The 16,509-nt window shown below is 39.0% G+C and overlaps 1 protein-coding gene across 3 annotated transcripts in view; it reads left to right on the forward strand.

Annotated features, from left to right (window-relative positions):
- The window catches only part of arhgap23a (Rho GTPase activating protein 23a), a 150,335-nt gene that overhangs the window by 25,164 nt on the left and 108,662 nt on the right, over positions 1-16,509 (forward strand). For 2 of the 3 annotated variants that reach the window (XM_061981287.1, XM_061981289.1), the window contains exon 1: positions 2,196-3,035. The exons of the other annotated variant lie outside the window; for it this stretch is intronic. In XM_061981287.1, the coding sequence (XP_061837271.1) occupies positions 2,979-3,035 (57 nt within the window). In that variant the 5' untranslated portion in view covers positions 2,196-2,978. Of the gene's footprint in view, positions 1-2,195; positions 3,036-16,509 lie in introns of those variants that run through there. 3 annotated transcript variants of the gene reach the window in all.

The raw sequence follows: 16,509 nt of genomic DNA on the forward strand, positions 1-16,509 counted from the left end.
TAATTTCGCCACACCTAGTGTGTGTGTGACTATCATTGGTACTTTAACTTTAACTGATGGGTGGTGATACATTCCAAAATATGTTTTGCAAATGACAGGATGTGGGTGTGGCATGCCACCAAACTTTGATCTTGATGGTTCGCCACAAAACATGATTTCACAAGTTCAAATCTTGATCTTAATTGCTACAAATGATGATGACAGTCTGAAGTGGCTTTGTTTCTTTTTTTTCTTTTTTTAACTTAATGTGATTTTATTCTATTAGCAAGTTTAAGCCCTTAATGCAAAAAAGTCCCCATATTTTGCAGGCGGGTCAGGTATGACGAAAAATGTTATATTTTGGGGTTTGTCCCAAAATGTGCATCATTACAAGCGTCATGCATGCCGGCTGACGCACGTGATGCAACGCGGTGCAACAGGGGCGAGGGCCTGTTCAACGCTGCTCGCAGCTTTAATTATTGTTGTTGTCATGGTGGCCATGTCAACATATAAAATAGTAAATAGTAAGACACATATGATTAAGTCCGAGGCCAACATGGAGGAGGATGTCGATGTCTTTGCCCTTTGTTCAAGCCTGCTTTTAAGTGGTCTTAATAGCGTAATGCCACTCTCCTCTGTGTATTTAATCCCCTTTAATTTGCTCGCACTTTCATTCCTGTTTCATGATGATGGTGATGATGATGATGGTGTAGCGTAACTTGGCAGCAGATGGAGCTTCCTCTTCTCCCGATGAGTAAGCTTCCCCTGGCTGTGCCTGCACAGAATTCTAAAAATATTTGTTTTACATCACTTCTTCCCCTCACAAGGATTCTAGTGGATTCTGTCTGGAAGGGAATGGAATGACGCAATGTGGTATCCATATTTTCCACCAAATGACATTTATGTCTGATGTAGGTGGTAAAGAAATGATACTTCCTGTTTGGCTCAAGGGTCACATCCTTGAAGGTTCGTAGTTAATGCATAATGGCTCAAGGTGATTTGTTGCCTTATTTGCTTTGGTATTTTATAAAAAACAATGCAGAGTCTTCAATTTACTTGATTTTTAAGATCACTTTGATGGATTATAATTCCTTTATCTTTAAAGGGGCCTGAAGCCTTTATTCCCAAAGCAAAGCCATTCTTGGTTGAGCTACTTGTTATATTGTTTGTAATATGTTCTTACAACTAAAGATATTATGAGCACTGTTTTTTTGAGCTTTTTACTTTTCCGGGGGTCACTCAATAATTTGGAAATGTTTAACAGGCTGAACAAACAAAATTAATTGCAAAAAAACCCCAAAAATGCCTCCATCTCAGTTTTGTGTTGGATGAAACAAAACATTATTGCTACAATTAATGTAAATGTCAACATTTAAACATTTTCTTGTAAAATAATGGTTTTCATTGTTGTTTTGATTGCATTTTCAAAATGTGAAGGCATTAAAAAAACAGCACTGCACTGCTTTAAACCAGTGTTTTTTAACCATAGGGCCATAAAATATCTGTTTCTCAGCTGTGGTTCTGTATGGGCTGAAGTGGTACTCTGTTGTAATACACTTTTCCACCACTTGTGGCAGCAATGACAACATCAAACAAACAGAAGAGAAGTTTCCTAAGCGCAAAAAATATGACTAAAGTGGTGAAGCTGTATTTTCATTTGCACTTAAATTGTGTTCATTAATAATTTTGTTAACTTATTTTAGCACAACATAATTGTATGTCATTTTTTAAAATCAGTTATTAATGAGTCCCTTATTATACGGTATATTTGGTTAGTACTTATTTTTCTAATCAGCCTGATCCAAGCCTAAGGTTTATGTGTTAAATAAATAATAATCTTTGTGATTAACACATGGTCTCATATCATTTAAAAAAAAAAATCAAGAATAAGATTACTAATTCTGTTTTAATGTTTGACTGTAGTAGAAAAGTTGCGCCTCGGGGTCAAATCCCTGCTTTAAACTATTGCAACATTATTACAACCGTATACATTAAGGATTGCATGAAATACAAAGAAAAAGACAATTAAAATTATTTTATTTTTTCGGTTATGAGTATTATCAGTGTTTTTGTAATATTAGTAGCAGCAATATCTTATTTTTTTAATTCACTGAACCATTACAAAACAATAACATTTACAACAGAAAGAGGCATTTCAAATCCAATGTAGTCAATAAATTCCAGAATGAGCAATTTCAACATAAAATAATTAAGATTAAGATTGCAGCTGAGAGAGGCACCATGCAGCACCCTCCTCCCCCACAGAGGGACAAGCGGTAGGAAACATTGAATGGATGGATGGATTAGTTTATTTCAAAAGGGACAATGCAATTTCATAAAACACATGACTACACATGGTTAAAAAAGCCAGAATTAGCCAGAAGGCTAGTTTTCATCTGTAGTCATGATGTAAAAAAGGCAGTAAAATTGCAATTTAAAAGAAAAAGAAAAGAAAAAAGCACACAATACATATACGATATAAAAATACAAAATAAAATACAACATACCAACATAACATATATCTTATTTATATCATAATAAAACTAAGATAAACACAAGACCAGATATAATAAGAGACAAGATAACGTTTGTTGTTGGAAAACGAGTCCACCTCTTTTGGGAACATTGTGCTTTACTTTGAAGGGCGGGTCACTCTATTTCCGGTGCATTTCCGGGTTATTTGGCGCCGCTTCGCCTTGTGCAGCGGACGAATTGAGCGAACAACGGATGAGGTCTGGCGGAAGGAGAAGACGGAGAAAAAGAAGAAGTAGAGTCGGAGGGGGCGGAGGACGCGATGGAGGGGGAGCTCCCTGAGAGAAACACCACACAACGGGCATTCTAGCCGGGGAAGTGGCGGCGGTGGTGGTGGGCACTGAAGAAGGAAAAAGCGGGATAAGTGTCGAGCAAGTTTGCAGCCGGAGCTTTGTTACCCACACCCCACACGTAGGACCCTCCAGTGGACCCCCCTGTGGCTGCGGTCCAACAGTCTCCTTCGCCCGATGAATGGAGTTGCCTTCTGCCTTGTTGGAATACCTCCATACGCCTCCGAGCACCACGTAAGTCCGCGCCGTGTTGTGGAGCTTGTGGAGGTGGGAGTCCGGGGCGCGCCGCCGCCGAGCGTGATTTCCTAAGCCGATTAAAGGCCAGTTTACATGGACGCACACGCCCGCACAGATAGCCGCACTCAAAGCAACTTTTCTGTGGTGTTTCTTTGCTTTTTTGTGGTAGCCAAATGCTGCCCGGGGAATGTTGTACGTCCCCGGGCTGGTGCTGGTCCTTTGTCTGGCCCTCGATGCTGGAGGCCGGCTGTCAGTCCGAGGCAGGACGTCCCAAGCTGGGGTGTAACCTGGAGGAGATGAGGGTCTACTTTATGATTACCACACATCAGGGGTGGGAGTGGGCCTCACCCCAGAGCATAATACTCACTTATCCCCATATTTTGTGGAGTTTTCTTGTTTACTCTTTCACAATCACAGCTATGAATGAATTCATTTTACATTTCAATGTAGCTGAAGTTTGCTAGAATGTTGGGTTTCAATTATTTTATGTCATATTTTTTTCACGTGCCCCCATAATTGAAATACTGTTATTACATATTCACGATAAATCTAAACAAATACTTGGTCATATTTACTTATTTGAGCACTGCTACCACCTAGCTGGAGGCTTGTGTATTGTTCAAGCATGAATAAAGACGCTAATATTAGAAGTAGGCTTCCATTCACATTTTACAATTGTTGGTACTTTTGTGTTAATAAATATTGTTTTTGATAGATACAACTCATTTTTTTATTGTTGATTATGATAACTGCTGTCCAGTTGTTATATATTTTCTATATATCATTTCTGAGTGTTATTTTCAAGTATAACACTAAGTTGCAGTTGCAAGTCCAAGATGTTAGACGGCAGTTTTTGATTGATTGATTGAGACTTTTATTAGTAGATTGCACAGTACAGTACATATTCCGTACAATTGACCACTAAATGGTAACACCCCAATAAGTTTTTCAACTTGTTTAAATCGGGGTCCACGTTAATCAATTCATGGTAAAGTAGTGTATAATTTAATTATGGTTTTTTTTTTTTTTTTTTTGATGCGCCCCAAAAAGTGTTTGTACTGTAAATATTGTACTTATTACACATCAGCTGTGCATCTTATTTGTAGTTTTCATCAACACATTTGGAAGTGTTGAAATTTGAAATTTAAAGTCTCTAATGCTAATAAGTAGCATGTTAACAGCAAACCCAATGTATATTAGCATCAAGCTTGTTTTTGATTGATTGATTTAAACTTTTATTAGTAGATTGCACAGTGAAATACATATTCCGTACAATTGACCACTAAATGGTAACACCCGAATAAGTGTTTCAACTTGTTTAAGTCGGGGTCCACTTAAATGGATTCATGATACAGATATATACTATTTTCATAATACAGTCATCACACAAGATAATCATCACAGTATATAAATTGAATTATTTACATTATTTACAATCTGGGGTGTGGGATATAAGTTTGGTTGGTATCAACACTTCAGTCATCAACAATTGCATCATCAGAGAAATTGACATTGGAACAGTGTAGGTCTGACTTGGTACATATGTACAGCAAGTATTGGACACAGAGAGAGAGATCAGAAATTATAAGAAAAACTCTGTCTAGTGCATTTGTGTAAAAGTGCAGCCTTACTTAACCTGTGTTGAAGGTTTTTTTTAAAGTCAATTTGAAACTTTACGTAGAGGTAGTTTGGCACAGTGTGTTCTCAGTGCTGCTGGAGTGACCGGCAAGTGCAGAAGTGCAAAGAGCCACGCAATACAGGTCCTGAAACATGGCATGGGTAGATTTTACATGAATCGGTGCACGGTCTGATCGGCGGGATTCAATCTGTGCCAAAAAAGTATACCCGATTCAGTACCAATCCCTAATTGGAAATCCCTCTGCCTATCACGGCTCACACCCCCCGACACTTGGAGTAGAAGATTTTAAAAATATATATATCGATTTTTTTCCTCATCTAGTAGTGCAGCGATATGAACCCCACATTAATAGAAACATATTTTTGTATTTTTTTTATGAAGTTGCTATGTGGTCTGTAGCGGTGATATGAAGGATCGAAAAATTGGTTTTTCTTTATTTTTGTTAAGTTGCTGCATGGTTGCTAGTAGTGATATGAGTGCCCACATGGTTAAAATAAATAAAACAATTATTTACTTTTCCTAAGTTGCTGCATGGTTTTTAGTACTGTCGGGATATGAACTGCATGTTTGAACATAGCTGGAATTTGGAAGTCTCGGCAGGTGTGAAAAAAGTAGTGTGGAGTTTGTATGTTTTTCCAGTGTGTGGGTTTTGTGCGGGTACTCCACGTTAGCTTAATTTAATCCTCAACAACAGCTGTGTCCAAACTTTTTTCAACATGCTAAAAAGTCAAAGCATTTTGATATTTTATTTTGTAAAAAAAAATAAATGCTAAAAACATTACATTTATTTCAAAACAAATCATTTGTGTTATACAGTAGGTGGCAATATATATTATTGTTAGTTTTAAAATTAATTATAATTAATAATAATTGTTAATACAAAATGTCTGATTTTTTTATATTGCAATATGAATGTTTGGTTGTTTTTTAAACGTTTTTGAATCATTTTATTTAATCAATAAACTGCGGACTAACAAAACCCAAGCCGTTAATGGCCCCAGGGTCGCACTTTGTACACCCCTGTTTTAAATTGATTGATTGATGGAAACTTTTATTAGTAGATTGCACAGTACAGTACATATTCCGTACAATTGACCACTAAATGGTAACACCCGAAAAAGTTTTTCAACTTGTTTAATTTATGGTACAAATATGTACGATCAGCATAATACAGTCATCACACAAGTTAATCATCAGAGAATATACATTGAATTATTTACATGAAGATGTGAATATAAGTGTGAGTGGTTGTCCTGTGATTTACTGATGAGCATTCCAGGGTGCATCTCTGGCATAGGCTCCAGATAATGACAACATGGTACTTTTCTACCTGGGTTTATTAGAATTCTTTGAAAAAGCAGTACAAGTTTCAACCCCAAATGTTGTGTTTGACATCACAGCGGATGAAAAGATGGGAAAAGTGTGACCTCTGCGGCTGCAGCAAACATCACGAGAACTCGTGTTTTGGTGTTTTTGCCCGTTTCCTTGTTACGTAAACAAGATTGTTAAAGTAGTAGGGAGGGGGGAAAAGATTCCTTGATGTAAGGATAAACTGTTTCATCACTTTTTGGATTGGGCTTTCTTGTCATAGGTTTCGTCTGTGTGCTGCTTGGAAGTCTGTCACAACTTTTCTATAAAAGAGACGGATTTTCCCCTCCTCTGTGTTCTCTTCATTCCCTCCAGCTGAGAATGTTTCCTCCTTTGAGGTTTTGTTGTGTTTTGGTAGGGAAAAAAATGGAAACCTTTGACATTTAGGATGCAGCAAAGCAGGCCTCTACGTGTCATCTCATGTCGTTTTCTGCTTTATATGTTCTATAAAAAAACACATTCAGCAGCCATAGTTACATATGGTGAGGTTTGTGATGTTGCCATAGTAACTACACATAAACATGCCAACAGCTGTTTTCAACTTATCAATGTAGCTTAGCGTTAACGATGTAAACCGCTTCACTCAGTGCACACAGTGAGGTTTAAAAAAGAGACCGACCGATCATCGACTGGGCCGATATTTGGCATGTTGACATATATTGGTGTACCGTATATTCCTGACTATAGAGCTCACTGATATATTATCCGCACCCACTAAAATTTAGAATAAAAAATATTTTTCCCATATATTAGCCGCACCGCGAAATTAGTTATTTACACAATAAGATTCTGTGAAAGTTTATTTACATACTGTAATTGTTTTCAAACAGCTGATAAACAAAACAGAAGTCATTATCATGTACCCACAAGATGCGGAGGCCACCCCTCCAATCTGCTTAACAGACTCAACAACTCCACAGTGACGTTTTGGTGAATTTACGAAACTGAGACAATACAAAAAGAATGCCATTGTAAGTTAATAATACTAACGCAGACACTCATAAACGTGTTAGCATATTAGCTATTGCTAGTGATGCTAGCGTCATTACGTTACGAAAGCATGTACAAATATGCATGAAAACACTCTTACAGACATCACACATGGGACGGTTTAGTAAATATAAACAGTTTTAGTTAGACTGTAAAACTTACAAACATTCTTTAGAGTGATTAATGAAGAAACGCTATGGATGGCTAAAAGACTGAATGGCGATCTTCCAATTTTTGCAAGGAAATCCAGTTTTTGTCCTTTTTCGGTCCCATTTTGTTTGTTTTCGCCACTGCAGCAATGGAGTCGCTCGACAGTCTACAACACTCGCAGTGTGGGCTCATTATTATTATTATTATTATTTTATTTTTTTGTCCTGTCAAGCTTCTCAGGCAAATCATATAGTTGATGTAGATGCCCATGTCGGCTGTTCAGATTTACTTTACAAAAGAGAAGTGTAGGATACTTCTCTTGTTGCCATATTTGTATTTGACTTTATTAAAGGTTTCATGTTCCGTGATTCATGTTTAAATACCTTAAACTGCGAATGAAAATCGTCTCCAAATATCGGTTATCGGCCTCTTTGACTACTAATAATTGGTATCGACCCCCGAAAAACACATTGGTGGATCGCTAGTTCAAACATAACTTTTTTTTTTTACAGTTGTGTCACTTGTGAAACCCTGAAATGTGGAAGAAAACCTTGCATAAAAATGGCTGCCGTTTCTAAATTGTAAGTGCCTTATTGTTGTGCAACCCCTTGAATGAAAGTCTATTATTTCATCTTGTTTCATTTCAAACCATTTTTGTGGCAGTGCATGAAGGCAAACATGACGAGAGACTGTCCAAATATACTTCTGAGTGTAATTGTATGAGTACAAATCCTCGAATGTGCCTCATATCAATTGAATCCAACTTTATTTCAACAGCACGGTGCTCATGCTGCACATGCATCCATCCACACTGGGCGGGGCGGATCAATAGAATGTTCCGCAGCCAGGCGGAAGCGAGCAGGGCGTGGCCGCCGGCTAATGCAGCACTGATGCTGCAACGGCGTACTGAAAACACCCAAAAGCTTTTATGAGCTTCTTAATTGATAATGAAGGCCTTGGCCCCCTCCATCTTCATCCCCTCCTCGGCAGACCTGTTAGCAACACACAGTTTTATGTTTAGCTGCAGCTCCTTTCAGCGTTCAGCCGCACACTCGTTAAAGCCGGACCCCCGCTCGCTTGTCCCTTGTGTGGCGTCAGACCTCAGCGGAATCAACCCCCAGGGGAAAGACTTCTGTGCAGTCAGCAGGTCCCGGGATCAGGTCCTGAACTGAAAACATCTGCGTGATGCTGTGCAGGACTTGGCTGCGAGCACTGGCAGACGCCGCCGCCTTCAAGAGGCGCACTTCTCGTAATCCTGCAGAGCTGCCAAGGTTTAGGGCCGAGGAAGTCCATGTTGTGGTCCATGTGGTGCACATACAGTGCCTCGGTTTTTGTTCCAAAAGGTCAACATTTCCCATCCAAATCATGTAAATTCAAATAATCCATTCCAGACACCCAAAAATACTTTTATAGAGAATAATGCTTGTTTTACATTCTTTAATTTTCTCAAAAATCTACAGTGCGCCTTATAACCCGGTGCACCTAATGTACGTATTGATTCTGGTTTATTAGTTTATTAAGGGATCCCCATTAGTCTACACCGCAGTGGAGACTATTCTTCTTGGGGTCCAGGCAAAAAACATCACACAATCACAAAACAAAAGATTACAAGGCAGTACAATATGATCAAATAATAAAATGTTGTACTACAAAAATAGCAACAACAAAGAACCAAAAAAAAACAACAACTTCGAGTTTACATAGTAATGTTCATACTAAAGATAAAAAGAGCAATATAAAAATAAATATATATATTTTTGCAAACATAAAACAAATAACCAATGGCCTAAAACAGTGGTTCTCAAATGGGGGTACGCGTACCCCTGGGGGTACTTGAAGCTATGCCAAGGGGTACGTGAGATTTTTTTTTAATATTCTAAAAATAGCAACAATTCAAAAATCCTTTATAAATATATTTATTGAATAATACTTCAACAAAATATGAATGTAAGTTCATAAACTCAGTGAAGCACAAGCTCAGGTTTCTCACTAAAATGTCTGTCAAAAAGAAGTGTGAAAAGAAATGCAACAATGCAATATTCAGTGTTGACAGCTAGATGTTTTGTGGACATGTTCCATAAATAATGATGTTAAAGATTTCTTTTTTTTGTGAAGAAATGTTGAGAATTAAGTTCATGAATCCAGATGGATCTCTGTTACAATCCTCAAAGAGTGCACTTTCTAGGTGTCGAAATCTTGATTTATAATTGAATCACTTGTTTATTTTTCAACAAGTTTTTAGTTATTTTTATCTTTTTTTCCAAATAGTTCAAGAAAGACCACTACAAATGAGCAAGATTTTGCACTGTTATACAATTTAATAAATCAGAAACTGATGACAGTGCTGTATTTTACTTCTTTATCTCTTTTTTTCAACCAAAAATGCTTTGCTCTGATTAGGGGGTACTTCAATTTAAAAAATGTTCACAGGGAGTACATCACTGAAAAAAGGTTGAGAACCACTGGCCTAAAATATACACATTAGTGTACCAAAGACAAACAATAAGTGACGAAAAAGTACCATCCATCCATTTGCTACTGCTTGTCCCATAATCAATAAAATAGTCAATAATCAATAAAACCAGTCATGACATTAGGTACAATCTAGAATAATCTCTTTCTGCAATACTTCTCCTCTTGGTTGTGCTTACCGACCTCGAAGTAATTTTATTAGTTACACGGTGTAATGATAAGTGTGACCAGTAGATGGCAGCCATCATGCATGACGCCAGCAAATACCGATAAGCAACCACGCCCAAAAACTTGATATTTCATTGAGAATATAGAACATTACACACAGTGCTATAAAATATGTCGGAATGTTTTATTACGACTTTGGTAATCTACAAAGCCGCACCACTTGATTGAACGTGGAGCATTACGACTATCGTAGTCAGACGTACTGTGCATCAACATACAGGTATTATTAAGGTGTGTGGATAAGGACCCCTAAATGGCACCCACTAGGAGACATATTATCTCGCGTTTTGTTTTGCAAACCAACTTTTCCTACTTATTGGTACCTGCTGATGTGTATTTGTGATCTGCTTAAAGGGAAAAAGGAGAATTGCACTTTTTTGGAATTTTGCCTATCGTTCACAATCATTATGAAAGACATGGCGATGGATGTTTTTGTTTTTTGGATTCTAAATATTAGATAAATGCGTTCAAAAGTCAGCTTTCAATGAAGCCTATAAAGCTCTTAAAAAAACATCCTAACAGTGAGGTTTTATGTGCATGATGTAATGTCGAATGATGTAATATATGTAATGTAGTAACGAGCCCATTTATAATAACATTTGATATTTACATATTTTGATCATTTTAAGCATTAATTTCAAAAACGCATCACAAAGTTTGCTTCTTTTTTTCATCACTGATTATTACTCACTGCAGACTTCATGAGGGCCAACATCACTTTCTGTGCAAAGTCTGCTGTCATTAGGATGCCGATTGCTGGGATGTTCATATTCCTATTTAGGTGACAAATGTCTCATAATCATCACCAAGAAAAGAGGTGTGGGGGCAGGATCGATCAAGCGTCTTTTCGTGTCATTCACGCCATTTTCAGGGCTGTCAAAGAGTACCAACTTGTTGGAGTACCTACTCAGACTTCTTCTGTCCATGTGAGATGCATGATTTATGATCGAGAATAAACTTACAGGGAGCAAGGAAATGATCACGGCACCGCTATAAATAATTTGTCTGCGCTAGCGCTTATAATAACAATATCACTAATACTTTGTTAATATTCAAGTCACAAAATGTAAATGGAGTATTGTTGGCACTTTTTGAATGGTTATTTATTGGATTTACGGCGTCATCTGACTTTTTATTTAAATTGATTTAATATTTAGAATGCATTTAAAAAAATCTACCTGTCTTCATGTCTTTCGCAATGATTGTGAACGACAGGCAAAATTCGAAAAAAAGTGCAGTTCCCCTTTATGTCCGCCATTGCAGCCTGCGCCGCAGTCAATAAGCTCTTTGTTGTGGCGCAATAATCGTCCGCTGTTGCTATTTGTAATATAAAGTAACGTACAGTTCTAACTTATATTTGTCAGTACACCCGCAATAAGAGCGCTAAAAACTAGAGATGTCCGATAATATCGGACTGTCGATATTATCGGCCGATAAATGCTTTAAAATGTAATATCGGAAATGATCGGTATCGGTTTCAAAAAGTAAAATGTAGGACTTTTTAAAACGGCGCTGTACGGAGTGGTACACGGACGTAGGGAGAAGTACAGAGCAGTTGCGTCTCTCAGTCATACTTGCCAACCCTCCCGAATTTCAGTGCCCCTCCCGAAAATCTCCCGGGGCAACCATTCTCCCGAATTTTTCCCGATTTCCACCCAGACAACAATATTGGGGGCGTGCCTTTAAGGCACTGCCTTTTCGTGCCGGCCCAATCACATAATATCTACGGCTTTTCACACACACAAGTGAATGCAAGCATTCTTGGTCAACAGCCATACAGGTCACACTGAGGGTGGCCGTATAAACAACTTTAACACTGTTACAAATATGCTCCACACTGTGAACCCACACCAAACAAAAATGACAAACACATTTCGGGAGAACATCCGCACCGTAACACAACATAAACACAACAGAACAAATACCCAGAACCCTTTGCAGCACTAACTCTTCCGGGACGCTACAATATGCACCCGCCGCTACCCTCACCCCCCACTTCAACCCCGCCCATCTCAACCTCCTCATGCTCTCTCAGGGAGAGCATGTCCCAAATTCCAAGCTGCTGTTTTGAGGCATGTTAAAAAAAATAATGCACTTTGTTGACTTCAATAATAAATATGGCAGTGCCATGTTGGCATTTTTTTCCATAACTTGAGTTGATTTATTTTGGAAAACCTTGTTACATTGTTTAATTTATCCAGCAGGGCATCACAACAAAATTAGGCATAATAATGTGTTAATTCCACGTCTGTATATATTGGTATCGGTTGATATCGGAATCGGTAATTAAGAGTTGGACAATATCGGATATCGGCAAAAAAGCCATTATCGGACATCTCTACTAAAAACTACTGTTACAACAAAGATGACGGGTTGAAGGCGGTGTCGAAGTGGAGGCACGTAAAAAAGACCCGCCCACAAAACGGCACATCCCAATTAGACGGTCAGAAACCAGCTTGAAGATGGTCTGTAAAATATAATCTTTGCAACATTTTGACCAAATAACTACCATTACATGTTATAAAGACCACAAGGAAGTGTTTTAAATGTAGAAAATAAATCATAAAATGACCTGTTTATTGCGCCTTTTAATCCGGTACGCCTTATTGTATGAAAAAAGACCTGAATAGACTCGCTTATCGGCAGTGCGCGTTATAATCCGGTGCGCCCCATTGTCCGAAAAATACGGTAAGAATTAGAGTACCCACAAAATTCCTTTAGTAAGTGCTACTGGGAACACACCACTTTGTGTGTCTGGAGCTTTAACGCTAATGAGCTGTGTTTGTCTCCAAGCGAATGTGTCTCCAGGGAGAGCTATTGTGTACTCTATCCGCTTTTTACACAAACACTGTAACTCTGTCCAACATAATAGATGCCGAACATCACATACAACAACGTAACATTAAGGACAGGAGGATACAACTGTTAGCAACAGTCGCATAGCTACAGTATATTAGCTACAGTGCTAACATTAGACTCTCATTTGTATGTCAACATCATGGTTAGTTAGCATATTTGCTGAAGAAAAAAAAGAAAAGATCAAACTTAGCTCCCACACTTGTCGTTGACTGACGGGTAGTTGGCAGAGCTATTTCAGATGTGTTGCGAAGCCTGCTTTTTACCCCCAAAAATTAAATTGTGTGTTTTCAGCTTATCTTACTTAAGATGTTTCAGAATTGTTTGTATTGAAGCCAGAGCTATACTGATTTTTGAATGACAGATGACGATTGAAGTATCAAACAATCAATTTCCTTTATTTAACCAGATAAAGACTCATTGAGATTAAAGTCTTTTTTTTCAAGAGCGACCTGACAAAGAGGGCGGCACAAACAAAGTTACAATAATGATTACAACAAAGACAATACAACAGAACAACAGCAGTCATACCACAACAGGTCAAAAATAATTTAAAACAATTACCGTATTTTTCGGATTATATATCGCAGTTTTTTTCATAGTTTGGCCGGGGGTGCAACTTATACTCTGGAGCGACGTATGTGTGAAATTATTAACACAATACCGTCAAATATCAAATAATATTATTTATCTAATTAACGTAAGAGACTAGGCATATATCAGCAATCGTCACACACACACGTCAACTAATACAAATTTGGCGGGGGCTGGTCATGGCAGAAGTGCATTGTGAAAAAAAAGATGCTACCTGCTACTACTTCCGTGCCGTTGTCTACCTTTGGAGTTGGCAGAGTTGTTTAGAAGCGACACCGAGGAAGAAGATTTCATTGGATTTAGCAATTAGGAGTGACAGATTGTTTGGTAAACGTATAGCATGTTCTATATGTTATAGTTATTTGAATGACTCTTACCATAATATGTTACGTTAACATACCAGTTGGTTATTTATGCCTCATATAACGTACACTTATTCAGCCTGTTGTTCACTATTCTTTATTTTAAATTGCCTTTCAAATGTCTATTCTTGGTGTTGGATTTTATCAAATACATTTCCCCAAAAAATGTGACTTATACTCTAGTGCAGGGGTCTCAGATACGCGGCCCGTGGGCCAATTGCGGCCCTCGAGACGTTATTTTGCGGCCCGCACCTTAATATGAAAATTTAATGTTAGTGCGGCCCGCAAGTTTTATATGAATGGTGCTTGACAGAGTCATATATGCCAACCCTCCCGATTTTTCCGGGAGACTTTCAGGGCAACCATTCTCTTGAATGTCTTCACCCAAACAACAATACTAAGGGCGTGCCGTCACTGCCTTTAGCGCCCTCTACAACCTGTACAAACAGCGTGCCAGCCCAGTCACATCTCGTATTTGGCTTCTGTACACACACGTAAGTGACTGCAAGGCATACTTGGTCAACAGCTATACAGGTCACACTGAGGGTGACCGTATAAACAACTTTAACACGGTTACAAATATGCGCCACACTGTGAACCCACACCAAACAAGAATGACAAACACATTTCGGGAGAACATCCGCACCGTAACACAACAGAAACACAACATAACAAATACCCACAATCCCATGCAGCCCTAACTCTTCCAGGCTGCAATATACACCCCTGTTACCACCAAACCCCGCCCCCCCTCTCCTCCGTGCGTCGGTTGAGGTGGGCGGGGTTTGGTGGTAGCGGGGATGTATATTGCAGCCCGGAAGAGTTAGGGCTGCAAGGTGTTCTGGGTATTTGTTCTGTTGTGTTTATGTTGTGTTACAGTGCGGATGTTCTCCCAAAATGTGTTTGTTATTCTTGTTTGCTGTGGGTTCACAGTGTGGCGCATACTTATGATATGATAAAGTTGTTTATACTGCCACCCTCCGTGTGACATGTATGGCTGTTGATCAAGTATGCCTTGCAGTCACTTACGTGTGTATGCAGAAGCCGCATAGAACATGTGACTGGGCCGGCACGCTGTTTGTATGGTGAAAAAGCGGACACGACAACAGGTTGTAGAAGACGTTAAAGGCAGTGCTATCACAGCACACCCTTAATATTATTGTCCGGGTGAAAATCGGGACATATTTCGGGGGAATGGTTGCCCCGGGAGATTGTCGGGAGGGGCACTAAAATTCGGGAGTCTCCTGGAAAAATCGGGAGGGTTGGCAAGTATGTTGCTAGGGCGGGATAGCTATTCAAAGAAGGTGAATTCATTAAAAAGTACATGTTAGATTTTTTTTAAGAAATCTTTTTTTGCGGCGCAGCCTCACCCAGTTTCTGCATCCAGTGGCCCCCAGGTAAATTTAGTTTGAGACCCCCGCTCTAGTGCCACTTATATATGTTTTTTTCCTTCTTTATTTTGCATTTTCGGCCGGTGCGACTTACTATCCGAAAAATACTGTAAGTTATAATTCAATTTAGAAGCAAGTACATTTCCCAAGAGAACTGCTATCTCGATCTTTTAAAATGGACTCAAACTCCCCAAAGTGATCAATTCTGGTAGCTTCAGATCTTTATGGATGTCATTCCATGACCAGGGAGCAGCATAACTGAATGTTTTTTTCTTCCAAGTTCTGTGTTGGCTCTAGGAACCAACATGTATGGTGGAGGTCCAATGTATTATTGTTGTGCATGGAAGCAATAACCCTATTGATTTTCACTGACATGTGACCGCTAATGTTTGAGATTGCCGAGGTCAAAGGTTATGTAGTTTCTAGCCAGCGCCCTGCAACCTCTCATAGATTTCCCCCTACAGCTATTCAATGACGTGTTGACAGCACCCACTCTGCTAGTACGTGTGTGTGTTTTGTGTAGTGCAGAGCGTCGCACTGTAAGCATCTCCCGCGCCTTCGCACCTCTACCTTCCCGCCCCGTCACCACGAGGCCCACAGTCTCTTTCCCGCAGGAGACGCCAGTTGCTGCTCGCACCTCACTGCCACAGTCCTTGACCTACACTGTGTTTGAGAGTGTGTGTGTGTGTGTGTGTGTGTGTGTGTGTGTGTGTGTGTGTGTGTGTGTGTGTGTGTGTGTTAATCACATCCATATGCACACAATCCTGTACAAATAATCCACACATAGTTTTTTTTACAAACACACCTTTCCCACACACCCTGGGTCTGTGGTCAAAAGCCCCTTTTGATCTGGGTTTATGTGTATTTAGACTTAGACTTCCTTTTTATTGTCATTCAAATTTGAACTTTACAGTACAGATAAGAACGAAATTTCGTTGCATTAGCTCATGGTAGTGCAGGTATTAGCGGGCTGCAGAGTGCATGCCAAAGCAACAGGTGGCACAATAACCTTTAACCCTAATGCCATATCAGCTAAAAGATACTGGAAGAAAGTTGTTTCCAAAAATGGCTGTCATATTTGTGTTTGCTTGTGAGTTAGCAGTTTGCACACACTTCCTGGTTCATGGAAGACACCGAAAAAAGCGATGCAATCAAATGGTTTGGTTATTAGTAGAGATGTCCGATATTGTCCAACTCTTAATTACCGATTCCGATATCAACCGATACCGATATATACAGTCGTGGAATTAACACATTATTATGCCTAATTTTGTTGTGATGCCCCGCTGGATGCATTAAACAATGTAACAAGGTTTTCCAAAATAAATCAACTCAAGTTATGGAAAAAAGTGACAACATGGCACTGCCATATTTATTATTGAAGTCACAAAGTGCATTGTTGTTTTTAACATGCCTCAAAA

This window comes from Nerophis lumbriciformis, linkage group LG24 (assembly GCF_033978685.3).
Source record: "Nerophis lumbriciformis linkage group LG24, RoL_Nlum_v2.1, whole genome shotgun sequence".
Taxonomy (NCBI): Eukaryota; Metazoa; Chordata; class Actinopteri; order Syngnathiformes; family Syngnathidae; genus Nerophis; species Nerophis lumbriciformis.